The 26,278-nt window shown below is 45.1% G+C and overlaps 1 protein-coding gene across 1 annotated transcript in view; it reads right to left on the bottom strand.

Annotated features, from left to right (window-relative positions):
- pkd1b (polycystic kidney disease 1b) overlaps positions 1-25,427 on the bottom strand; it is a 185,371-nt gene extending 159,944 nt beyond the window's left edge. Inside the window, 5 exon segments of the mRNA XM_072242758.1 lie at positions 3,005-3,766; positions 9,537-9,811; positions 13,338-13,511; positions 13,729-13,774; positions 25,311-25,427. Of these exon segments, the coding sequence (XP_072098859.1) occupies positions 3,005-3,766; positions 9,537-9,811; positions 13,338-13,511; positions 13,729-13,774; positions 25,311-25,427 (1,374 nt within the window).
- Between the last annotated feature and the right edge of the window lie 851 nt (positions 25,428-26,278).

Below are 26,278 nucleotides of genomic sequence, written 5' to 3'. Positions count from 1 at the left end.
ACCTGTGAGGCAACATCCCACCGGGAGCCTCGTTCACATCCACAGAACTTCCTGTCGGCTATGGAATCCCCCATCAGCACTGCAATTCTATTTCACCCTTCCCTTCTGAGCCACGGAGTCAAAGTCAGTTCCAAAGACCTGATTTCTGCAGCTTTCCCCTGGTGGGTGCTCCCCCCCCACAGAATTCAAAGCTATCTACCCACTGTTGAGGGGAATGGCCACAGAGGTACTCTATACTTTCTGTCTATTCCCTTTCCCTCTCGACAGTCAGTCAGCTACCTGCTTCCTGCAACTTCGGTGTGACAGCCTTCCTGTAGCTCCTGTCTATCACCTCCTCATTTTATCAAACGAGCCATAGGGTATTCAGCTCAACCCCTAGTACCCTAACCCAATCTGTAAGTAGCTGTGTCCAGATAGAGTTCCGATCTCCCACATCGTGCAGGAGGAGCACACCACTGCTCTGGGATCTATTCTCATTGCTCTAACTAGGCCCCAAAAAGAACATAGAAATCTACAGCACATTACAGGCCCTTCGGCCCACAATGTTGTGCCGACCATGTAACCTACTCTCGAAACTACCTAGAATTTCCCTAATTTCCATCGCCCTTTATTTTTCTAAACTCCATGTACTATCTAAAAGTCTCTTAAAATACCCTATTGTATCCACTTCCATCACCACCGCTGGCAGTGCATTCCATGCACCCACCACTCTCTGTGTGAAAAACTTACCCCTGACATCCCCTCGGTTCCTATTTCCAAGCACCTTAGAACTATGCCCCCTCGTGTTAGCCATTTCAGCCCTGGGAAACAGCCTCTGACTATCCACATGATCAATGCCTCTCATCATCTTATACACCTCTATCAGGTCACCTGTCATTCTCCGTCAATCCAAGGAGAAAAGGCCAGGTACACTCAACCTATTTTCATAAGGTACGCCCTTCAGTCCAGGCAACATCCTTGTAAATCTCCTCTGCACTCTCTCTATAGTATCCATATCCTTCCTGTAGTGAGGTGACCAGAACTGAGCACAGTACTCCAAGTGGAGTCTGACTAAGGTCTTACACAGCTGTAACATTACCTCACAGCTCTTAAACTCAATCCCATGGTTGACAAATGCCAACACACCATACGCCTTCTTAACAACACAGTCCACCTGTGCAGTAGCTTTGAGTGTCCTATGGATACAGACCCCAAGATCTCTCAGATCCTCCACACTGCCAAGAGTCTTACCATTTATATCATATTCTGTCTTCAAATTGGACCTACCAAATTGAACCACTTCACACTTATCTGGGTTGAACTCCATCTGCCACTTCTCTGCCTAGTTTTGCATCCTATTGATGTCCCGCTGTAACCTCTGACAACCCTCCAGATTATCCACAACACCCCCAACCTTTGTGTCCTCAAAAAAAATAAAGAGGAACATTTCCCACTCCCAAAATGGCTGCTTTGTTTAAACCTAACTTCTTTTTAATGGCCCTTGCCAATTGCCTAATAACCCAAATCATATCAATATCAGCCCCAACAACCCTGATCACTTTTTAAACTGGCAGTACTCACCATCAGTTATGGCTCCTGCAATCTCGAGCTCAACAGAGTGTCTCTTTCTTTACTCTCGGTTTATAAGGAATGTGCATTAACTATACAAGATTTTATAATCTGATTTTATGTTTATTATTATTCTTGTATTCTACTCTCACATTCCATATCAATGACTTTATCCTCCTCCGCCAAATTGTGAAATATTCCTGAATGTCAAGCCTATTGCCTTTCATTAACATTATAAATCTTTTCCTTTAATCTAAATCTGTTTTTAATCTCTCTCATTAGCCATAGGTCAAACACTTCTTATTGAGTTTTTTTTGTGTTTATTCTTGTAATGTTACTCATTTTCTTGCTTATTGTTATTTCCCAATCAATCATGATCAACAGAAGTGATTTCTCTTTCATCAACCAACGTTGTCTCTGCACAATCCTATCATGGCTTTTGTACCACCCGACCACATCTAGTGTATAGTGGCACTTCCCCTACCTCTGATGTCATGTCTTCATGATTTTATTTGTTTAGATTTAAGACAATAGTTTCCAATTGAATTAAATCATTTCTCAATTAAACTGAATTCAATTAAATGACTTCTAATATAAAATTCTATCATAAAATGATTACTCTTCCATAAAGGCCCCTTAATTACAGGATTATTAACAGATCCTTTATCATTACACAATACCATGTGTTCCCTTGTCAGTTCCTCCACAGAAAACCATCTCTCATATGCTCCACACTATTAGTACTAGTTTGGTTTTCAATACCTAAAGGAAAGCCACCCCTAGACATCCCCATAAATATCATTTCATACTTAGTATGAGTCCCTTCGGATTCCTCTTTCCATCCTGTCCTGCATTATCAATACTATTCAGTGGTTTATAGACCAGTACCACCAAACAGCTCTTCCCCTTTGACGTTTCTTGGATTTTCTAAGCTAAGGAATTTTTTTATCTTTACTATCATTATCACACTTTGCTTAAAATCAGGCATCCTTTTCTATTTTGTCTAAGCATCCTGAAATATTTAATTTCCGTTTTGGTAACTTCGTAACTTCTGCAATGGCTATTAAATTGGCCCCATTTATTTTGATTTGTGCCATTAATTTAATAAATGGTCTTCAGTTTACCATTTTCCTTCGTCTGACCAGTTAGGATACAATGTTACGTTCCCTGCCCAAGAACCTGGAGACTGGCTTCAGCTGCAGAGTTCCCAAGCTCTGTAATTCCCTTCTTCACCTCTCTCTCCCTGTCTCCCTGTCCCCCTCCGTCCGTCTCTCTATCCTTGAAGCTCTTCCATAAAATGATTTTCTGAGCTTATTCCCTTATCTGTGCTTCAATATTCACCTGATCTAATTATGCAGCTGTGGAACGTGTTCCTGCTAAAGCCTCAATTAGATTAACCGCTGGAAGTCCAGCTCAGAATAGCACCAAGCTCTCAACTGTTGCAGAAAGACCTTACCTGAGAGGCATCCACCAGCATTCGTCTGTGTTGGCTGGGGACAATGTGAAGGCCCTGGATCACATCATGGGCGTGGATCACTACAGACATGTTCTGGGAGCTAATCCCATTGTTCACGCTGATGTTCAGGACTTCCAGTCCTGGGTGGCTGATAGTAATGTGAATGTACGAGAACCAGGTGTCTGCCGTCTCCCTGCGACAAGCAGGTGTGAAAAGGGGCATGTCGGTCGGGCAGTGGGCCACGAAGCTGATTCCTGACTGGTGGGCGGGCGGGCCCCACCACGAGGTGGCACAGCTGCCAGAATGGATCTTGATCACGACGAGCATCTCGTCCTTTGTCGGCACTGAAATCCTTTCACCTTCGGCTGGTGGGAAGATGAGCTGCAGGCCAGTAATCTCTGTCTGAGTGCCCAGCGGATGGCAGTTGACTACAGTCGGGCCTTCCCCATTAATTGCGGCTACAGGGGATGTGTCTGTCCCAGTGTCAGGGGAGGGGGTGATGGCCACTGTCCGCAGCTGGTCTGTGCACAGGATACGCACGTCACAGACAACGCCATCGACCCAGCTGGTGCTGAGCTGTGCTGGCCGAGAACCCATCAGCAAACTCTCTGACCAGCTCCCACCCACCATCCCAATGTAACTCTGTCGCCATGGCGACATTGAGCTAGGCAAGCAATGCAGGAGAGCTCCGGGGCCAGCATCATGCTGAATACCAACGACATCATCTGGGAACACAGGGATCTCCTCACCGGCCAGCACCACCTGGAACACAGCACCAGTCAAATGGTCAGCAGGCAAATCAGGAAAGTAAAGACAAACATAAGGAGATGAAAGCTCTCCAGGCGTCAAGCGGAGTCTGTGGAGAGAGAAACAAAATTAATATTTGAGGTCAATGATTCTTCTTCAGAACTAGGCAATACATTACAAACTTAAGCAAAGGAAGCGGGTTGGAGAGAACGAAGGACTGTCAGTCACAGGGCAAAGACCAGAAGCCTCGGCCTTGACCCTGCCTTGTACAGCTGGATCCTGGACTTCCTGTCAGATCGCCAGCAGGTGGTAAGAGTGGACTCCCTCACCTCCAACCCTGTGACTCTCACCACAGGAGCCCCTTAGGGCTGCGTACTGAGTCCCCTCCTTTATTCCCTGTATACCCATGACTGTGTCACCACCCACAGCTCCAATCTGCTAATTAAATTTGCCAATGACACTACATTGACTGGCCTTATCTCAAAAAATAACGAGGTGGCCTACAGGGAAGAAGTCATCTCTCTGACACAGTGGTGTCAAGAAAACAACTTCTCCCTCAATGTTGCAAAAACAAAGGAGCTGGTTGTGGACTACAGGAAGAATGGAGACAGGCTAACCCCTATTGACATCAATGGATCTGGGGTTGAGAGGGTAAACAGCTTTAAGTTCCTCAGCATCCATATCACCGAGGACCTCACGTGGTCTGTACACACCAGCTGTGTGGTGAAAAAGACACAACAGCGCCTCTTTATCTCAGACGGTTGAGGAAGTTTGGTATGGGCCCCACAGATCCTAAGAACCTTCTACAGGGGCACAATTGAGAGCATCCTGACTGGCTGCATCACTGCCTGGTATGGGAACTGTACTTCCCTTAATCGCAGGACTCTGCAGAGAGTGGTGCAGACAGCCCAGAGCATCTGTAGTTGTGAACGTCCCATGATTCAGGACATTTACAAAGACAGGTGTGTAAAAAGGGCCCATAGGATCATAGGGGATCCAAGTCACCTCATTCACAATCTATTCCAGCTGCTACCATCCGGGAAGAGGTACCGCAGCATAAAAGCCAGGACCAACAGGCTCCGTGACAGCTTCTTCCACCAGGCCATCAGACTGATGAACTCGCCCTGACTTGAGTGTACTCTATATTACATTGAATGTTCTATTTATTATAAATTACTCTGATTGCACATTGCACATTTAGACTGAGATGTAACAAAGATTTTTACTCTTCATGTATGTGAAGGATGTAAGAAATAAAGTCAATTCAATTCAATTCAATACAGTAGATCCGGCTACTCTGCCAAAGTACAAACAGAAATGCTGGAAACGCTCAGCAGATCAGATGGCATCCATGGAAAGAGGAACCGAGTGAAAGAACTGTTCACTCTGTTTTACTTTCCACAGATATTGTCTAACCCACTGAGGTTTTCCCGCACTTTTTGTTTTTGTTTCACATTTCCAGCATCAGCATATTTCTTCATTTTCACATTTGTTCCAGGGCATTCCCTTTCTCCAGCACTGCATAGTCTCCTCAATTCCTCTTTGTTCTTCTCGTCCCTATCTTTCCTGAATGCTTTATATTACGGACCTCACCATCTGGAAAACGACTACTTCACACTGGGGTGGATTTCAAAAAATCCACACTCAACACTTTAAGACCAGCTTCTTCAATATTGCCATTGGATTTCTGAATGGCCAACAAACCAAAGGCTCTAGCAAACGTCTCCAGATGTACGGCGGAGAGCAATTTGAGTGGCTGCATCACAGCCTGGTGTGGAGCCAACGATGTGCAGGCAGCAACATTATGATCACAACCTTCCCTACTTTCGAGGACGTCTTCAAAAAGTAGTGCCTGAGGAAGGTGAGATCTATCATTAAGGACACTCGCGCTCCAGGACATGGTTCGTGCTGGCACAACTATATTTCTATGTTATACTGACTGTCCTGTTGTACATAATATTTATTATAAATTGCACATTGCACATTTTGACGGAGACATAACATAAAGATTTTTACTCCTCATGTATATGATGTAAGTCAATTCAATATAACCAGAAACATAGAAAACCTACAGCACAATACGAGGCCCTTCGGCCCACAAAGCTGTGCCGAACATGTCCCTACCTCAGGTCTACCTAGGCTTTACCCATAGCCCTCTATTTTTCTAAGCTCCATGTAGCCATCCAGGAGTCTCTTAAAAGACCCTATCATTTCTGCCTCCACCACCGTTGCCAGCAGCCCATTCCACACACTCACCACTCTCTGCGTAAAAAAATTACTCCTGACATCTCCTCTGTACCTACTTCCAAGCACCCTAAAACGATGCCCTCTTGTGCTATCCATTTCAGCCCTGGGAAAAAGCCTCTGACTATCCACACGATCAATGCCTCTCATTATCTTATACACCTCTATCAGGTAACCTCTCATCCTCCGTTGCTCCAAGGAGAAAAGGCTAAGTTCACTCAACCTATTCTCGTAAGGGATGGTCCCCAATCCAGGCAACATCCTTGTAAATCTCCTCTGCACTCTGGAAATAATAATTCTTGTTATTACCATCAGGGAGGAGATACTGGAGCCTGGAGACCCACATTCAATGGTTTAGAAATAGCTCCTTCCCCTCCACTATCAAATTCCTGAATGGTTCATGAACACCATTCCTCTTTCACACTACTTACTTATTTGTTATAACCTAATAATTTTTATGTCTTGCACCGTACTGCTGCCACTAAACAGATTTCATGTTGTATATTGTACTTCATGGGGTTACTGCACAAGATCAAAGTAAGCTGCAGGAAGTTGTAAACACAGTCAGCTCCATCATGGGCACTAGCCTCCGAAGCATTCAGGACATGCCCTGTTCTCACTGCTACCATCAGGGAGGAGGTACAGGAACCAGAGGACACACATTCAGTGATTCAGGAACAGCTTCCCCTCTGCCATCAGATTTCTGAATGGATATTGAACCCTTGAACAGCACCTCATTATTTTTACACTAATTATTTAACGTAGCTATTTCATACAGAGATTTACTGAAACTTACTGAAATTCAGTTTTTATTATGATATATTGTAATATACTGCTGCTGCCAAAACCAACAAATTTCACAACATAAGCCAATGATATTAAACCTGATTCTGATTCTAAACACACTACTTTGCTATTCATCTTTTACACAATTTGTTTAGTTTGTGACTTATAGTAATTTTTACAATACAAATTGTTTTACAATACATTGCCAGCAACAATATATTGATTCTGACTCCTGGGACACTCAGAACCAATCTTCATCTATCACCTTCATCCATTGATCCATGTTGGACTGCTGCTCCTTTCATGTTTGCTGGCTCAGGAAACTCGATACTCTCCCAATCATTCATTAGCTGGACTGGAGACAATGTCTAAGGGTAAGCAGGGGTCAGTTTGACAATTCCATTGTTGGATTAGGGTCTAAATGGTTATTTTTCTTGTAGTTTAATTTTCTTTATGCTTGCCTATATATTTGTATAATCACCTGTTTGTCTAAGTGTTGAATGGATGTTCAGCACTTTGTAGTCTAGCTGGTTCTGTACATCTGTAGTGTCTTTGACTGTGAGCCTGAGATGTCACGGCAGCGTAAATCACAGGCTGCCCTTGTGTCTCACAGGCTGTTCTTATCAGACATTCACTTATCTGTCCAACTCCAACTGGTTTTCAATATAAAGAAAGATCACGAGGAAAATTCATTGTTGGAGTGGTTACAGTTAGAGTTTGATCACTATGCTTTAATGTTATTTTTTTGTTATGAACGTTTAATAAAGTACCGTAACTACAAGATTTGCACCTCATTCTTGACTTCCAAAGAACATTCTGGGCAATATCAACTCCAGATCCAACAGAGTCCACATCCACTTCTGGTTGAAGCTCTGAGCAAGAGTCACAGTGCCAGAGGGAACTGTGACCGGAACATGGTACTAAGGTCTGCCTCAGTGAACCAAATCTGGTTCTTAAATCAGCTCCCTTGATGCCTTCTTCCAGAGTAATGACACAGTAAATACCATCCCACCCTAGAATGTTGCAATGTGGCTTCGACTAAACTGGCAACTTTAGTTTCCAACAGAATTATGACCTCACTTCAAAACATTTGACTGGCTATAGAAAGCATGGCCTTCTGAGAACATTAGGCTGTGCATCTCCCAGCATTATTTGTTAATCAGTCTGGACTCACAATGGTGTCAAAGACCTTTTACTTATAACTCTCAGAGCCCAGTTACAGGCTCTCTTCCATAAGGAGACAGTCATGGGATGTTATTGCATTTAAGGGCCTCGGTCCCCAGGACACTGAACACCTGCTCAGTCGCTTTACATACAGTGGTTGCTTTCTAACGGTTACTGGATACATAACCTGAAGTCAGAAAGATGCTGGAGACTGATTAATAGCAGGTTGTGGCGATGGTGTTCTTCAGCGGGAATACTCAACAAGACCTTGTGCACGCGTGACCCAGAAGGCCCATCTGGAGTATGGGACACCATCACAGTACTGAACTGTCAGCCTTGGTTATACACTTAGCTCATAAACTAAAACCAAAAAGCAAAACGTAACAAAATGTAAATTAGAGCAAACAACAGGAATTCTGCAGATGCTGGAAATTCAAGCAACACACATCAAAGTTGCTGGTGAACGCAGCAGGCCAGGCAGCATCTCTAGGAAGAGGTGCAGTCGACGTTTCAGGCTGAGACCCTTCGTCAAGTCCTGACGAAGGGTCTCGGCCTGAAACGTCGACTGCACCTCTTCCTAGAGATGCTGCCTGGCCTGCTGCGTTCACCAGCAACTTTGATGTGTGTTGTAAATTAGAGCAGGTGACTTACCCTGATACCACAAGTAAATCTTTCCACTGTGGATGTGTCAAGAAAGGCGATACTGCCCTGCACAATCCTGCAATTTAATACTGATTGGTCCAGTGTAGCAAATACACTGTAGGTCAGACAGTGTATAATGCTGGGTACATAATTATAAGATGGCCACACAGCTAGTGGGGTCACTGCCTCACTAATCCAGCACAAATCCAGTGCTGTCAGTGTGGAGTTTTCAATCTCCTCGCTTCTGTGTGAGTTTCCTCTCACATCCCCAGACATGGAGCTTTATACGTTAATTGGTCACTATAAATTACTCCTAGTGTGTAGGTGAATGACAGAATCCGTGAGGATTTGGTGGGAATGTAGGGTGAATGAAATGGGATTGGTACAGGATTAGTGTACACAAGTGTTTGATGGTTAGTGCACACTCTCTGCTGTGTGACTCTATGACTTTAGGTCTGTACAGACCAGGAGAAGCCATTTCCTTCATTCTTTCACCATTGTCAGGTCTGTTTTGTCTCATCACTGTGTACTGCTGTGACACAGTACATGTAGATACAGGTCTTCCATGGTATTACACTAGTTACAGTGCCAGAGGCTGCAGGTTCACCACTCTCTGATTCCCCCCACTGTGAAATAAACAACCATCGTCATTTTATGGCTAGTGCCCCCAGGATGGAAATGGTGGCCAAGGATATGGAGTGTGCACATAAGCATATGAACAGAGAAGGAAAACGAGAAAGCTGAGATGGGCTGAATGTCCCGCTGTACGACTCCAGGATCAGCAGAACAGCAGATGTCACATTTGGAGCAATAGAAGAGAGAAAAATCAGAACTGGTTCATTCAGGACCCCTTGCAAGCGGCTGATATTCTCTTCACAAAACCATTTACCCATCACATTTCCACTGAATCAAGGTGAGGCTATGAAGGATCCCAGAACTGATAACTTACATTTATTTGCATGGCACTGAAGTCAGGGGTGATTGTCATGGGTATGTCTGCCACCTGCGAGTAGAAGGGCTGTGTTCCTCTGTACCTGGGGGGGTTTGCAATTGGCAGGATGTTCGTGGTGATGTTCTCAAATGCGTATGAGCTGCAGGGGCTGGTGATGGGCAGACACTGCTCCGTCAGATGGCACCACTGCTGCCCACTCATGCATCCCCCTGTGGTATTACACAGTGGCTGTGTATGGCAGCTGGCAAAAGGGGTCCGGAGTGCCTCACAACCTGGAGAACCAGACAGGCAGGTTAAAACTGATGACACACAACACCAAAGAAAATAGATACGCAGCGTGCAAGTTCAGCAGCTCTGAAAGATCCACTGGGACTGAAGTCAGGCTTCAAAACTGATAGGTTTTCATTGGATAAGTTTGGTCTGTCTTAGGGAACTAAGCTAAATAGATGGGCTTAAGATACAAGTAAACTAGCACCTGACTAAATATTAGAACTAACTCAAAGTATTTAATGGGCACTTCTGGGTAGAAAAAATTAAAATGAAGTTTAAATGCTGGTGGTGAATGAAGGATTTGGAAAATTCTAATGATTCACATCTCAAGGCCAGATTTCAGGTCCATCACTGTTACCTCAACTAAAATTGTCACTTGCTACACAGCCAGAGCTTCCTGGCTTGCTCCCCAAGCAAGGTCAGGGACTGGTAGCTCCCACTCCCACAATCCATGCTGACTTTTCCCAAGGAGATCCCACAGGGAACAAGGACATTCCACCTCATGGGCTTCAACAGGTTCACAATCTGTTCACAGATACATTGCCATTTGAAATTATCTGGCCTTTGGTTCCTGCCGGTCACAGCTACTCTGCAGTATGGTAACACCAGCTCATTGTCTGTGGAGGGAAATGGACAGTCGACATCTTGGCTTGGGACTCTTCATCTGGGGCTCAGATGGAGACTATAAGACTGAAACATCAGCGGTTTGTTGTTCTCCACAGATGCCGCCTTACTCACTGAGTTCCTCCAGCAGTTTGCTGCAGCTGCAGCTGAATGAAGCCAATCAGATATAATCACACAGAGTGCAGAGAGGATTCACCAGGATTTGCCTGGGATTGGGGGACTTTGGTTATTGGCAGAGATTGGATACCTATTTTATTTATTATTTATTTTAGCGAAACAGTGCATAGTCAGCCCTTCCAGCCTTCAGAGTCACACTGCCCCAGTAACTCCCAACAAAACTGACTAACACTAGCCTAATCACGGGACAACTTACAATGGCCAATTAACCTACCCAGCACGTCTTTGGAACATCAGGGAAAACCCATGTATCCCACGGGGAAGACATAAAGACTCCTTACAGACAGATCTGGAACTGAACTCTGAACTTCGGAATGCCCCGCACTTTAATAAGTTGCTACTGTGGTACCCGCGGTAGGTCAAACATGTTTTCCCTGCTGTGAAAGCAGTAAATACAAGTAACTAACACTGTGAGCAGCAGGGGGCTGCAGGTTAAGGTGAGGGGAAGAAGATCTAGAAGATTTTTTAATACAGAGAGTATTTGATATCCAGAAAATGCAGACAGAGCTAGTTGTCTGAATTGCAACCCCTATATTTAAGTAGCATTTTGACAACATTTTAAACAGGCCAGGCATAGAAGGATATGGTCCTAATGCAAACAAATGGATCAGTGTAAATGGAAGAACAGATTAGTATGGATGAGCTGGTCTGTACGGTCTGACTCTCAGACCTCAGCTTTCTCTGTGGTCATAATGAGGCCAAATGCAAACTAAATGAACAACACCTTATAGAAAGAAACATAGAAACATAGAAAGCCAACAGCACAATACAGGCCCTTCAGTTCACAAAGCTGTGCTGAACATGTCCTTACCTGAGAATTTACCTTGGGTTACCCATAGCCCTCTATTTTTCTAAGCTTCGTATACCCATCCAGCAGTCTCTTAAAAGACACTATCGTATCTGCCTCCACCACCATTGCTGGCAGCCCATTCCACACACTCACCACTCTCTGCGTAAAAAACATACCCTTGACATCTCCTCTGTACCTACTTTCAAGCACCTTAAAACTGTGCCCTCTCGTGTTAGCCATTTCAACCCTGGGAAAAAGCCTCTGACTATCTACACAATCAATACCTCTCATCATCTTATACACCTCTATCAGGTCACCTCTCATCCTCTGCCCTCAAAGGAGAAAAGGTCAAGTTGCTGAGTTCACTCAACCTATTCTCATAAGGCATGCTCCCCAATCCAGGCAACATCCTTGTAAATCTCCTCTGCACCCTTTTGTATGGTTTCCACATCCTTCCTGTAGTGAGGTGACCAGAACTGAGCACAGTACTCCAAGTGGGGTCTGACCAGGGTCCTATACAGCTGTTACATTACCTCTTGGCTCTTAAACTCAATCCCATGGTTGATGAAGGCCAATGCACCAAATACAATCTTAACCACAGAGTCAAGCAGCGCAGCAGCTTTGAGTGTCCAATGGACTCGGACCCCAAGATCCGTCTGATCCTCCACACTGCCAAGAGTCTTACCATTAATACCATATTCTGCCTTCATATTTGACCTACCAAAATGAACCACCTCCCACTTATCTGAGTTAAACTCCATCTGCCACTCCTCAGCCCAGTTTTGTAACCCATCGATGTCCTGCTGTAACATCTGACAGCCCTCCACACTATCCACAACACCCCCAACCCTTTGTGTCATCAGCAAAATTTACTAACCCATCCCTCCACTTCCTCATCCAGGTCATTTATAAAAGTCACAAAGAGAAGGGGTCCCAGAACAGATCCCTGAGACATACTACTGGTCACCTATCTCCATGCAGAATATGACCTATCTACAACCACTCTTTGCTTTCTGTGGGCAAGCCAGTTCACAACGCAAGGTCCCTGTAGATCCCATGCCTCCTTAATTTCTCAATAAGCCTTGCATGGGGTACCTTATCAAATGCCTTGCTGAAATCCATATACACTACATCTACTACTCTACCTTCATTAATGTGTTTAATCACATCCTCAAAAATTTCAATTAGGCTCGCAAAGCACGATCTGCCTTTGACAAAGCCATGCTGACTATTCCTGATCATGTTATGCCTCTCCAAATATTCATGAGTCCTGCCTCTCAGGATCTTCTGCTTGTGTGGCCTACAGTGAAATGACAAGAACATAGAATTTTCCAATTCCAGGTAACCCGCAGCCACTGCGACCCTCTCTTCATCCCTTTGATCCCTCCCTCGCCCGGTTCCACTTGCATGTCACTCCGACTGGGTCTCCTGTTCCCTCCCCCACGAGTTCCATCTGTCCATCATCCCTCCAGCTATCACCTTCCAGCTTCTGTCTCTAACTTCATCCTCTGCCCTCTTCTTCACTCTCTCCTTATCTACCTCCTGGCAGTCGCTGTCTCCTAATCCTTTGCCCCTCACCCGGCTCCGCCAGCCCATCATTTCCCTCTCACCATGCTTGCCAGGCACAGTCTCACCTCTTCATTTTGACTGTTTCCCCTCTACACTCTCAGTCCTGCTGCACGATCTCAGACCAAAGAATCAGCTATCCCTCTGCCTTCACAGATCCTGCCTGACCTGCTGAGTTCCTCCAACAGTTTGCTTTCAGTTTCAACTTCCAGCACCTGCAGTTCTTCATGTCTTTATGAATACCCTCATTACTGGGTCAAATTTCAACAGAGGTGTTGTTATGTACAACGAGAGAGCTACCACCCTGCAAGTTCAACTCCAGATTTTATTCTGTTACCGTATGGTATCATCTCAGAATTAGTTCTTCTTACCTGGAGGGATTAGGAACAGATTTGGGGCACAGTACGGCCTGAATACTTTGAAATGTACCCGAGTTGCTCTTTTTAAAGGCTGCACCACAAATTCAATGGAGCTCACCGATCCTGAGTGACTGAACCACAGGCCAGGAAACAGCATGATCTGCAAGAGAAATGATTATAGTGACTCATATATATCGGCACAAAATAATCCAGCGTCTCAGTTTCAGGGAGTCTCAGTATATCATCAGTTGGAAAGTTGGGTGGGGAAAAGGCAGATTGAGGTTAATCTGGACAAGTGTGAGCTACTGCATTTTGGGAGGTCAAATGCAAGTAGAAACTATCTTGGAAAATGTAGAAGGATCTTAGGATGTAAGTTCACAGCTCCCTGGAAGTGTCAACAAAAGTGGATAGGATGGTAATGAAGTCATTTGACATTCAACAACTGGGTACTGAGTGCAAGAGTTTGAAAGTCATGTTGCAGCTGTTTAAAACTGTGAGCTGTTTGGCCATACAGTCCTGGCTGCCACACTATAAGAAGGATGTTGAGGCTTTGGAGAGGTTACTAAAGGGGTTTACTAGGACATTGCTAGATTAGGAGTCTAGGTAATAAACTCCTTATAGCCATCAGCTATAAAGAGAGGTTGGACAAACTTGGATTGTTTCCGCTGGAGAGTCATATATAAAATTGTGAGAGGCACAGATAGTGTAGGTAGTCAGAATCTTTTTATGAGGACATATAAAATATTAGAGGGTGCAGAGTTAAGAAGAGAGGCAAAGTTTAAAGGAGATTTGTGAGGCAAGTTTTTTTGTACACAGACAGTGTTAATGTATGCCAACAGGTGATGGGTTTCTCTAACTTACAGCAATATCTCCCTGCTACACCTTCTCTTGTTTTCCGTTCCCTATTCTGGGTACTCTCTCACCTCTTCCCTTCTGTTATATGCAAATCACTTCTTCCCGATTCCCCTCCTCCTTCCCTTTATTCCCTGGTCCATGGATTAGTTTAGTTTGGCACCATGGTCAGCACAGACGTGGGCTGAGGGGCCTGATCCTGTGTGGTACTATAGGGACTACACGTACTATAGGGAGCTTCATACACTTGATCTAACCCATGCTATCCTTGACCTGAAAATACTTGATGGACAGTATAGAGACAAGTATTTTTAAAATGACGTTATTTACTTATCTACAACATTCACATAGATTTAGGGTGAGAGGGGAAAGATTTAAAAGGGATCTGAGGGGCAACTTTTTCACCAGAAGGTGATGAGTATGTGGAACACGTTGCACACACAAAATGCTGGAGGAACTCAACAAGTCAGGTAACATCTATAGAGTGAAATGAACAGTTACCATTTTGGGCCAAAATCCTACACCAAGACTAGGAAGGAAGGTAACAGAAGCCAGAATAATAACGTGGACGTAACAGGACAGGTAAGAGTACAATCTGGTAGATGATAGGTTAGACCAGGAGGCAGAGGTAGTTGGGCTGAAGAAGAAGCTGGGAGCTGATTGATGGAAGAAATATAGAGCAGAACAAGAAGGAATCTGATAGGAGAGGACATTGGACCATGGAATAAAGGGAAGGAGGCGGGAATCAGGGAGAGGTGATATGCATATGACAGAAGAGAAGAGGTGAGAGATAACCAGAGTGAGGAATGGGAAAAGAGAGAAGGTGTAGGGGGGGAGTTATTGCTGTAAGTTAGGGAAACCCATCACCTGGTTTTACCTGTTCTCAGGATGAGGCTTTTCATTCCAGAACAACTGAAATGTCCTTCTTCTTTAAAGAGGTTTCCATTCCTCCACCATCAAGTCTGCCCTCACCCCATCCTTCTGCCACCCCACCAGGGATAGGGATCTTCTTTTCATTGCCTACCGTCCCACTAGCCTCTGCATCCAGCACATAATTCGCCATAACTTCTGTCATCTCCAAAGGGATCCCATCAACAAACACATCTTTCCCTCCAACTTTCTGCTTTCCAGAGGGATCGCTCCTTTATGACTCGCTTGTCCACACATCCCTCCCCACTGATCTTCCTCCTAGTACCACCATAAGACCTAGGAGCAGAATTGGGTCATTTGGCCCATCAAGTCTGCTCCACCATTTCACCATGGCTGTTCCATTTTTCCTCTGAGCCCCAATCTCCTGTCTTCTCCTGACCAGTCATGAAACTATCAACCTGTGCCTTATATATACATACAGACTTGGCCTCCACAGCTGCCTATGGCAATGAATTCCACAGATTAACTACTCTCTGGCTAAAGAAATTTCTCCTCATCTTCGCTCTAAAAGACACCCTTCTATTCTGAGGCTGTGTCCTCTGGTCTTAGACTCTCCCACCATAGGAAACATGCTCTCCACATCCACTCTATCAAGGCCTTTCAGCATTAATCATATAACCATATAACAATTACAGCACGGAAACAGGCCATCTCAGCCCTTCTAGTCCGTGCCAAACTCATACTCTCACCCAGTCCCTCCGACCTGCACTCAGCCCATAATCCTCCATTCCTTTCCTGTCCATATAGCTGTCCAATTTAACTTTAAACGACAACATCAAACCTGCCTCAACCACTTCTTCTGGAAGCTTGTTCCACACAGCTACCACTCTCTGAGTAAAGAAGATCCCCCTCATGTTACCCCTAAACTTTTGTCCTTTAACTCTCAACTCATGTCGTCTTGTTTGAACCTCCCCCACTCTCAATGGAAAAAGCCTATCCACGTCAACTCTATCTATCCCCCTCATAGTTTTAAACTCCTCTGTCAAGTCACTTGAATGGGCCAAAGGGCTGTGCCATGCTGCATTCTCTGTGACTTTATGTACAACGTGATTCTATGAAGGTCTTTGATGGGACAGCATTTAAACCCATTGGACCCATCACTTCAGGGCAGATTAAAGATCTGATATCATGGGAAAGTACTGTTATCCAGTAGTTCCCCATTTGCAATACAGAGTCAAGTTTAGAGCACGTCGCACTTTCCACTTGTGACTGCTCGGCCAAAGTCCTGGAATTTCCTCCCTCCCCCATAGCTGTTCTTATACCTCAGCAGTGGCTGCTTCTCTCATGGAGGGGGTGGTCAGTACGGTGACGTTCTTCAACCTGTACCTTCCGCTGAAAGTCGGTACTCCCGTGAGGAAATAATTGACAGGGGCTGCATTCAGAGAAGGAGAAGTAAAGTCAACAATCAACAGCAAATTGTACACAACAACATGGATTTACACTCACAACACGCTGGAGGAGCTCAGCAGGTCGGGCAGCATCCATGGAAACAATCAGTCAACGTTTCGGGCCGGAACCCTTTGTCAGGACTGAAGAGGGAAGGGGCAGAGGCCCTATAAGGAAGGTGGGGGAGGGTGGGAAGGAGAAGGCTGGTAGGTTCCAGGTGAAAAACCAGTAAGGGGAAAGATAAAGGGATGGGGTAGGGGAAGCCAGGAGGTGATAGGCAGGAAAGCTGAAGAAGGAATAGGGGAAAACACAATGGGTAGTAGAAGGAGGTATACCATCTGGGTAGTCTTCAGCCCTTTGGTACGAGCATAGAATTCTCCAAATTCCGGTAATTCCCTCCCCCTCCCTTCCCCTATCCCTATTTCACTCTGCCCCCTCCCCCAGCTGCCTATCACCTCCCTCATGGTTCCGCCTCCTTCTTTTATAGGGCCTCTGCCCCTTCCCCCTACAGTCCTGACGAAGGGTTCCGGCCCGAAACGTCGACCGATCTTTTCCACGGATGCTGCCCGACCTGCTGAGTTCCTCCAGCGTGTTGTGAGTGTTGCTTTGACCCCAGCATCTGCAGAGTATTTTGTGTTAACATGGATTTACAGATCACCCACATGCAACCAAATGACTGAGGTGTTTCACAGGACAATGTATTAAATGTAACACTGAGGCATGTTTAAAGATATGAGAACACTGATTCTAGCCTGTCACCCACTCTCTCTACGTTTCACTTGTCCATGTCCCACACACACCAATGCTGCTCCAGTCATCCATCACTCTTCTCTGCTGATCCCATTTGTTTCAAATTAAGCCAGAGCCTCGGTTTTTAAGTTCTCATCCTAGCCTAGGCCTTGCTGCTCTTCGCAGCCTCCCACCATCCTACTTCCCAAGAGCTGAGGAACCCACCATTTTGCCCTTGTACATCCCCAGTTGTAATGGAGACACGCAGCAGGGAAGCAAGCCCTCTGGACCACTGAGTGCACACCGACCAATCCTCCTTCCCATTCTCCTCATAGTCTCATCTGTATCCTTAGCACATAGGCAAGTCTCTACTCACCTACAATACAGTGCAAAACATCTTAGTATATGTAGAGCTAGGGTGCCTAAGACTTTTGTGCAGTATCAGTCAGCGTGGAGCAGACAGCAACTTTGTAAACGTGGCAAGAGCAAAAGATGTTGGGAGTGGCAAGGGTGGAGTGCCACGGGAGGGTTGTGCGACAGGTGGCAGAGAAGGAGTGCCAAGGCGAGGGGGGCTGTGGATATACACTAGCCCTGAGATACAAGGCAAGGTCATCTGATTCCAAACAATTGGTTTACCGATCATTACAGATTGTCACTCCTGCTCCCTCCCGTCTCCCTTCTCCTTTTCCCAACCATGATTCTCCTCTCCATCCCCCCCCACTCTCAGTCCTCAGTAGAGACCCATATCAGAATCAGATAACACATATCATGAAAATTGTTTTTAGCAGCAGTACAGTGCAATACATAAAATTACTACAGTACTGTGCAAAAGTCTTAGGTATGCTAGCTGTCTATATGTGCCTCAGATTTCTGCACAATATTATACGCATTAAGGACAGGTAGTCTTGCCAGGCGTTTTGGGGGGGTGGGGCAGGCAGGCGACGGTCTTCCATCCTGTGGTGGGTAGAGATCACTCACTTACCAGTCTGGATTGAGTCAGTAGGCTTCCTGCCCTGAAGGATATCAGTGAACCTGACGATCCTGTGATTTCATGGCCACCTTCCCCCAGAAGATAGTTCATTCAGATCCTACATCTGTGTTGGTGGAAGTTAAACACCTTTCTCCAGATCAGTCAAAACTTGCCTGTATCAGTCAGGAATTTTATCATAAACATCAACCTCAGCTCGGCATTCAATACTATCATCTCCTCAAAACTAATCAATGAACTTCAAGACCTCCTTGTGCAATTGGATCCTCAGTTTCCTCACTTGCAGATCCCAGTCAGATTGGATTGGCAACAGCATCTACTCCATAATCTTCATCAGCACAGATGCACCACAAGGCTGTGTGCTTAGCACCTTGCTCTACTCACTTCATATTTGTGACTGTGAGGCTACACACACCTCCAATTAATTCTGCTGTTGTTGGCCAAATCAAAGGTGGTGATGAATCAGCATGTAGGAGGGAGATTGAAAATCTGGCTGAGTGGTGCCATAACAACAACCTCTTACTCAATGCCATCAAGTCCAAGGAGCTGGTTATTGACACAGAAGGAGGAAAACCAGAGTCCTCATCGGCGATCAGCAGTGAAGAGCCTCAGCAACTTTAAGTTCCTTGGTGTTATCATCTCAGAGAATCTGTCCTGGGTCCCGATTCAGCAAGGCATCTATAACGTTGACAAACTTCTATAGATGTGTGGTAGAGAGCACATCGACTGGTTGCACCATGGCCTGGTATGGAAACACCTTCCCCACCACTGAGCACACCTACAGAGCACTGTCGTAGGAAAGCAGCATCCATCATCAAGGCCCCCCAGCATGCAGGCCGTACTCTCTTCTTGCTACTGCCACCAGGAAGAAGGTATAGGAGTCTTAGGACCCACACCACCAGGTTTAGGAAGTTATTACCCCTCAAGCATCAGGTTCTTGAACCAGTGGGGTAACTTCACTCAACTTCACTTGCCCTATCACTGAAATGTTCTCACAATCTATGGACTCACTTTCAAGGACTCGTCATCAGGCCAGGCAGCATCTCTAGGAAGAGGTACAGTCGACATTTCAAGCCGAGACCCTTCGTCAGGACCAACTGAAGGAAGAGTTAGTAAGAGATTTGAAAGTGGGAGGAGGAGGGGGAGGGGGAGATCCAAAATGATAGGAGAAGACAGGAGGGGGAGGGATGGAGCCAAGAGCTGGACAGGTGATTGACAAAGATCATGGGACAGGAGATCCGGGAAGAAAGACAAGGCGGGGGGGAGGGGGGAGCCCAGAGGATGGGCAAGGAGTATAGTGAGGGGGACAGAGGGAGAAAAAGGAGAGTGAGAGAAAGAATGTGTGTATATAAATAAATAACGGATGGGGTACGAGGGGGAGGTGGGGCATTAGCGGAAGTTAGAGAAGTTAATGTTCATGCCCTCAGATTGGAGGCTACCCAGACGGAATATGAGGTGTTGTTCCTCCAACCTGAGTGTGGCTTCATCTTTACAGTAGAGGAGGCCGTGGATAGACATGTCAGAATGGGAATGGGATGTGGAATTAAAATGTGTGGCCGCTGGGAGATCCTGCTTTCTCTGGCGGACAGAGCGTATGTGTTCAGCAAAACGGTCTCCCAGTCTGCGTCGGGTCTCGCCAATATATAAAAGGCCACATCGGGAGCACCGGACGCAGTATATCACCCCAGTCGACTCACAGGTGAAGTGTCGCCTCACCTGGAAGGACTGTCTGGGGTCCTGAATGGTGGTAAGGGAGGAAGTGTAAGGGCATGTGTAGCACTTGTTCCGCTTACAAGGATAAGTGTACCAGCAACTTTGATCTGAAACCTCAACTGTCCCTCTGCCTGACACAGGCCTCAGACACTGCCTGACACGCTGAGATTCTCCAACAGGTTATTTCTCAACTGTCCACCAGCAACTTTGATGTGTGTTGCTCGAATTTCCAGCATCCGCAGAATTCCTCGTGTTTAAGGGCTCTTCATCTCATGTTCTCAATATTTTTTTCCTTTTGTATTTGCACAATTTGTCATGTTTTGCTCATTGGTTGCTTGTCCATCCTGTTAGGTATGGTCTTTCATTGGTTCTATCGTGTTTCATGGATTTACTATGCATGCCCACCAGAAAACGTAGCTCAAGGTTGTAAATGGTGACATATATACACTTTGATAATAAATCGAAGTACATAGGGGCACAGGAACTGCAGATACTAGAATCTGGAATAAGAAGTAACCTGCTGGAGAATCTCAGCATGTCAGGCAGAGGGACAGTCGAGGTTTCAGATCAAAGCCCTGCAACAGTCTTCCAACAATGCTGTTGTAAAATGGCTCTTCCTCTGGCAGCCACGTTTACAGTGGCTGCTGTCAAATATCCAATCACTGCGAACAGCTTAAATGCATCGACTGTCTCCCTCTACAAACGCTGCCTGACCTGCTGACTTCCTCCAGTGTTTTGTGTGTTACTCCAAATTTCCAGCATCTGTAGTCTAATTTGGGAGTTAAATGCATCCTTTGTGTTTAACTCTCTGGCTCAAATGCTAACGATGCAAATGTGCTCAAGCCAGGTTCCATTTTCACTCCTCACTTAACATGAAATATCCCAGGATTTCAGACAATTCAGCCCGGTGGAGTCCAGATGCTGCATACCTACATTTGAGGGTCTCCATACGAAACACAAACATTGGTCTACATACAGAATACCAAGTATTCAATACATGGACCAAACCCACACCAACAGTATACCATTGTAATAAATACTTAAAAGTGGGGGTCTGCATACTAGATACACACAGTAGGGGTCTGTATGCTGACTATACATAGTGATGGCCATGTACTGATACACACGTTGAGTTTTCGTTTATTGTCATTTAGAAGTGCATGCGTTAAAAAATGATACAACGTTCCTCCAGAATGATTATCACAAGAAAACACAAGACAAACCAAGACTAAAACTGACAAATCCATATAATTATAACATATAGTTACAACAGTGCAAAGCAATAACATAATTTAATAAAGAGCAGACCATGGGCACGGTAAAAAAAAAGTCTCAAAGTCCCAATAGACTCATCATCTCACGCTGGCGGCAGAAGGGAGGAACTCTCCCTGCCATGAACCTCCAAGCACCGCCAACTTGCTGATGCAGCACCACTGGAAACATCTGACTGCAGCGGACTCTGAGTCCGTCCGAAAACTTCGAGCCTCCGACCAGCCCCTCCGTACAAGATCTTGAGGGTTTTGTACTGAATACAGTGGAGGTCCATGTACTGAATACATACTGTACAGTGGGAGTCTAAATGTTGAATACACACAATGATAGTCCATGTATTGATTACACATAGCGATAGTCTGTGTACTGAATGCACACAGTAGTTTGCATCGCAGCCGGCTATGGAGGCTCCAATGCACAGGATCACAAGAGGATGCAGGAGGTTGGAGACACAGCTAGTTCCAGCATGGCACAACTCCCACCATCATCTAGGACAACATCAAATTGCAGTGCCTCAAGAAGGCAGCGTACATCACTAAGGGTCCTCACCAGCCAGGACATGCCCTCTTCTTGTTGCTACTCCTGGGGAGGAGGTACAGGAGCCTGAAGACCCGCAATCACTGGTTTATAAATTTCTTTCTCCCCTCCACCATCAGATTTCTGAATGGTCCATGTACCTATTGTGTATTTGATATTTGAGTACGTGTGTGTGTATGTATGTATGTATGTATGTATTTATTTATTTATTGTGGGCACGTGGCCAAGTGGTTAAGGCATTGGACTAGCGACCTGAAGGTCGTGAGTTCAAGCCCCAGCCGAGGCAACGTGCTGTGTCCTTGAGCAAGGCACTTAATCACACAGTGCTCTGCAATGACACTGGTGCCAAGCTGTATGGGTCCTAATGCCCTTCCCTTGGACAACATTGGTGTTGTGGAGAGGGGAGATTTGCAGCATGGGCAACTGCTGGTCTTCCATAAAACCTTGCCCAGGCCTGCGCCCTGGAGAGTAAAGGCTTTCCAGGCACAGATCCATGGTTTCACAAGATTAACGGATGCCTTTACTGTATACATATTGTTTGATTAAGCATTCTTGTTCATTAAATAAGTGAGTATGGTTATATATAAAAATGAATTAATTGCATACAGCAACACACTGCTGTATGATACATGCACACCTCACTTAAAGTAAAATCGAACTAGGCCCATATTCTCGGACTCCCCGTGTCTTCTTTCGAATTATATGAATGTTTTGAAGTTACAAAACGTAACATTGGCGATGAGGTATTTTTAAAACAAACCCGACATGGCTACCAACTTGTCCAAGTGCAGTGGGATGTTCAAATTAAGAAAACCAGCGAGAGTATCAGTGAGTAAAAAATGCATCCAAACACGTGGATGAGGTTTGGGTTAATTAAAAAGGCAATAAATGGAAGAATTCAAGGTTCGCAAAGAGTGCGTAGCGGGTGATGATGGTCATTTAAAAGAAACTAGAAACGGCTGGCTACATTGGAAAGATTGATGAGTTTGATTACACAGTGAGTAATTGGCTTAAGTTTATTGAGCTATTAGAACAGTATTTTGAAGCAAATGAAATAGCCAACAAGAAGCAAATGCTTATTTTTCTAAGTATTTTGGGTTTAAAGGCATATAGTTTGCTTTGAAGTTTAATTGCTCCAACCAGACCAGCAGAAATGAGCTTCCCTGCAATTGTAAAAGTAATGCGGGAACATTTAGAACCAAAACCATTGTTGGTTGCAGAACACTTTAGGTTTCATAAGTGGAATAAAAGAAAAGGAGTGTCCATTTCAGCATGCATGGCTGAATTGAAGAGATTATCTGAGCATTGTCTGTTCAGTAATGGGCTTAATGATACACTAAGAGATCACTTAGTTAGTGGAATCTTAAAAAAAAACATTCAAAAGCAGCTCCTAACTGAAGCACAACTTACATTTAAAAGAGCAGTCAAAATCTCTGTATCAATGGAAATAGCAGACAAATGCACAATTGTATTGCAGTCAGGAATGAAAGTGAGCGCAAGCAAAATTGCATCATCTCAACTCCAACAACCACTACGGAAGAGGTCCCGAAACCGGAAATTGTATTAACAGCCACAAGTCTCAGCTGCAAAGCCCCTTGAAGATGTTATCCCTCAAGAATATAAAAAATCCTCCACAGCAATTAAATCTTTAGGCCTGAATGGGACAATTTAAAATTTCCTATGCTGTGCATGTCTGTATGATAGTTGTATTATATAGTATACTGTGTTTATAGTGGAGATGCACTTTCTACTGAGCTGGAGTTTATAGCCAAACAAGGAAAAGTGTATTTAGTATTTCAATAATATTTGAGTTATCTTCTATATATTGTTTGATTAAGCATTCTTGTTCATTTAAATAAATAATTATGGGTTATATGTAAAAATTGCCTACCTCATCGTGCTACCATGTGATACTGTAGGGTAATATAATTGGTATGTAATTCATAACCACCCGCATTGAGTTTTGAATTGAATTGAATTTACTTTATTACTCACATCTTTCACATACATGAGTAAAAATCTTTATGTTACGTCTCCATCTATATATGCAATGTGCAATTTATAGAAATTTGTAATAAATAGCATGTACAACTGGACAGTCAATACAGCATAGTAATACATCGTATCAGCGCGAGTTCATCAGTCTGATGGTCTGGTGGAAGAAGCTGTCCCGGAGCCTGTTGGTCCTGGCTTTCATGCTGCGGTACTGTTTCCTGGATGGTAGAAGCTGGAACAGTTTGCGATTGGGGTGACTTTGGTCCCGATGATCTTTCCATGCACCTGTCTCTGTAAATGTCCTGAATCATGGGAAGTTCACATCTACAGATGCACCGGGCTGTCCGCACCACTCTCTGCAGAGTCCTGTGATTGAGGGAACTACAGTTCCCATACCAGGCAGTGATGTATCCAGTCAGGATGCACTCAATTGTGCCCCTGTAAAAAGTCCTTAGGATTCAGGGACCCATACCAAACTTATTCAACCACCTCAGAAGAAAGAGGCGCTATTGTGCTTTTTTCACCACACAGCTGGTATGTGCAGACCTCGGTGATATGGGATTTCACCTGAAGAGGCTGATCTGACGTGTGATAGAAACATAGAAACATAGAAAATAGGTGCAGGAGTAGGCCATTCGGCCCTTCGAGCCTGCAACGCCATTTATTATGATCATGGCTGATCATCCAACTCAGAACACCGCCCCAGCCTTCCCTCCATACCCCCTGATCCCCGTAGCCACAAGGGCCATATCTAACTCCCTCTTAAATATAGCCAATGAACTGGCCTCAACTGTTTCCTGTGGCAGAGAATTCCACAGATTCACCACTCTCTGTGTGATGACATAATTACATGAAGTTCTGTTACTGTGCTTTTTGTGTTCAGCATTTGAAGGACAATAAATGAGTTGTTACAGTTTTCCTTAAACATCAAATGTTTCATGCCTTTTTATTTGTGAAAACCCAAATTGGTGACCCCAATGCTCTAGGACGATTCCAGAGTTATTGAACATGTCAGCCAACACAGTTGCTTTAAAACTGCCGGTGTTTTGGGAGCAAAATGCCATTGCTTGGTTTGTACAAGCTGAGGCACGATTTGCACTGCTCGAAATCACAGCTGACAACAATACTTCTATGCTGTAGTGTCACTCATCAGCTCCATGGCTACCAGAGTGGTGAGTCTACTAGAACACTCGCCTGAACACGATAAATACCAATCACTGAAAACTCACCTTTTACAGACGTTTGCACTTTCGGAGTCTGACTACACCAAACAGTTGCTCTCCTTGCCCGGTCTCGGTGATGCCAAGCCACCAGACCTAATGGCCCACATGCTGCCTCTCCGGGGAAGTCACCATCCTTGTTTTATTTTTAAAGAACTCTCCATGCAGCAAATACCTGATCAAGATAGCATAACCCTTGCTAAGGCAGCCGCGAAGGATTATAGGGAGCTTGTTAGAATGGCTGATAGTCCACATTCAGTTAGGCAGCGGTGCCTCATTCCTTCTCCTTTCCCTGGTCAGCAAGACCCCAACATAAGAACACTTGCAGATGTGAAACAGATGGTGCCAGCTCTGTGCTCTTACCATGCTCGCTTTGGTACAAACACTAGGAGGTGCCAACCGCCTTGCAGCTTCGACAGTACCAGCAGATCGGGACATCAGAGGTCTGTGAACACCAAGGGTTCCAGCTGCCAGCGTCATCTACTGTTTATTAAGGACACCCTTTCAGGGTGACACTTCTTGTGTCACACAGGTGCTCTAGTGAGTGTGCTGCCAACATCGCCTCCTGACAAGAAGGCAAAGAGTGACAACACCTCACTGGAGGTCGTCAGTGGCAGCAGGATCCAAACTTACAGGGCACGACGGGTAACGCTCTACTTCAGTGGGTGAAGTTGCAAATGGGACTTCATCCTGGCTAAAATGACTAGATCCCTGCTGTGTGCCCCAGGAATGTTAGTCGACCTTGTGAACTGCCGGCTTTGGGTCATTACCCTGCTCCCCCAGTAAGTTCCCACAACGACTCTGTCAAGTCCATGCACAACCACATCTGAGTTCACTCAACCGCTCAGCAAATTCCCAGACCTCACCAAACCCACATTCTCCACAACAGTCACAAAACATGGGGTCAAGCACCATATTTCCACCACCAGCCTGCCAGTCCATGTCCGCGCGTGTAGACTAGGCCCAGAAAAGCTGGCAAGTCTGAAGGCAGAGTTTGCCAACATGGGAATACTTGGTAGTGTACGCCAGTTGAACAGCCCCTGGGTTTGTTCCCTCTGCATGGTCCCCAAGTCCGATGTTAATTGCCACCCATGTTGCAATTACCGATGCCTTAATGAGGTCACTATCCCATTGTTACCTGGTCCTACACATCCAAAGCTTCTCGGCACGTTTAGCCAGAAAGTTAATTTTTCTCCAAAGTCGATCAAGTTAAGGGCTACCATCAGGTACCTCTGTGCTCAGAGGACATTCCCAAGATAGTTGTGATAACCCCATTTGGCCTCTTTGAGTTTCTGTGTATGCCATTTGGGCTGAAAAATGCAGCACAGACT

Source organism: Mobula birostris, chromosome 24 (assembly GCF_030028105.1).
Source record: "Mobula birostris isolate sMobBir1 chromosome 24, sMobBir1.hap1, whole genome shotgun sequence".
NCBI classification, from domain to species: Eukaryota; Metazoa; Chordata; class Chondrichthyes; order Myliobatiformes; family Myliobatidae; genus Mobula; species Mobula birostris.
This window is presented reverse-complemented; position numbering and strand designations above follow the sequence as displayed.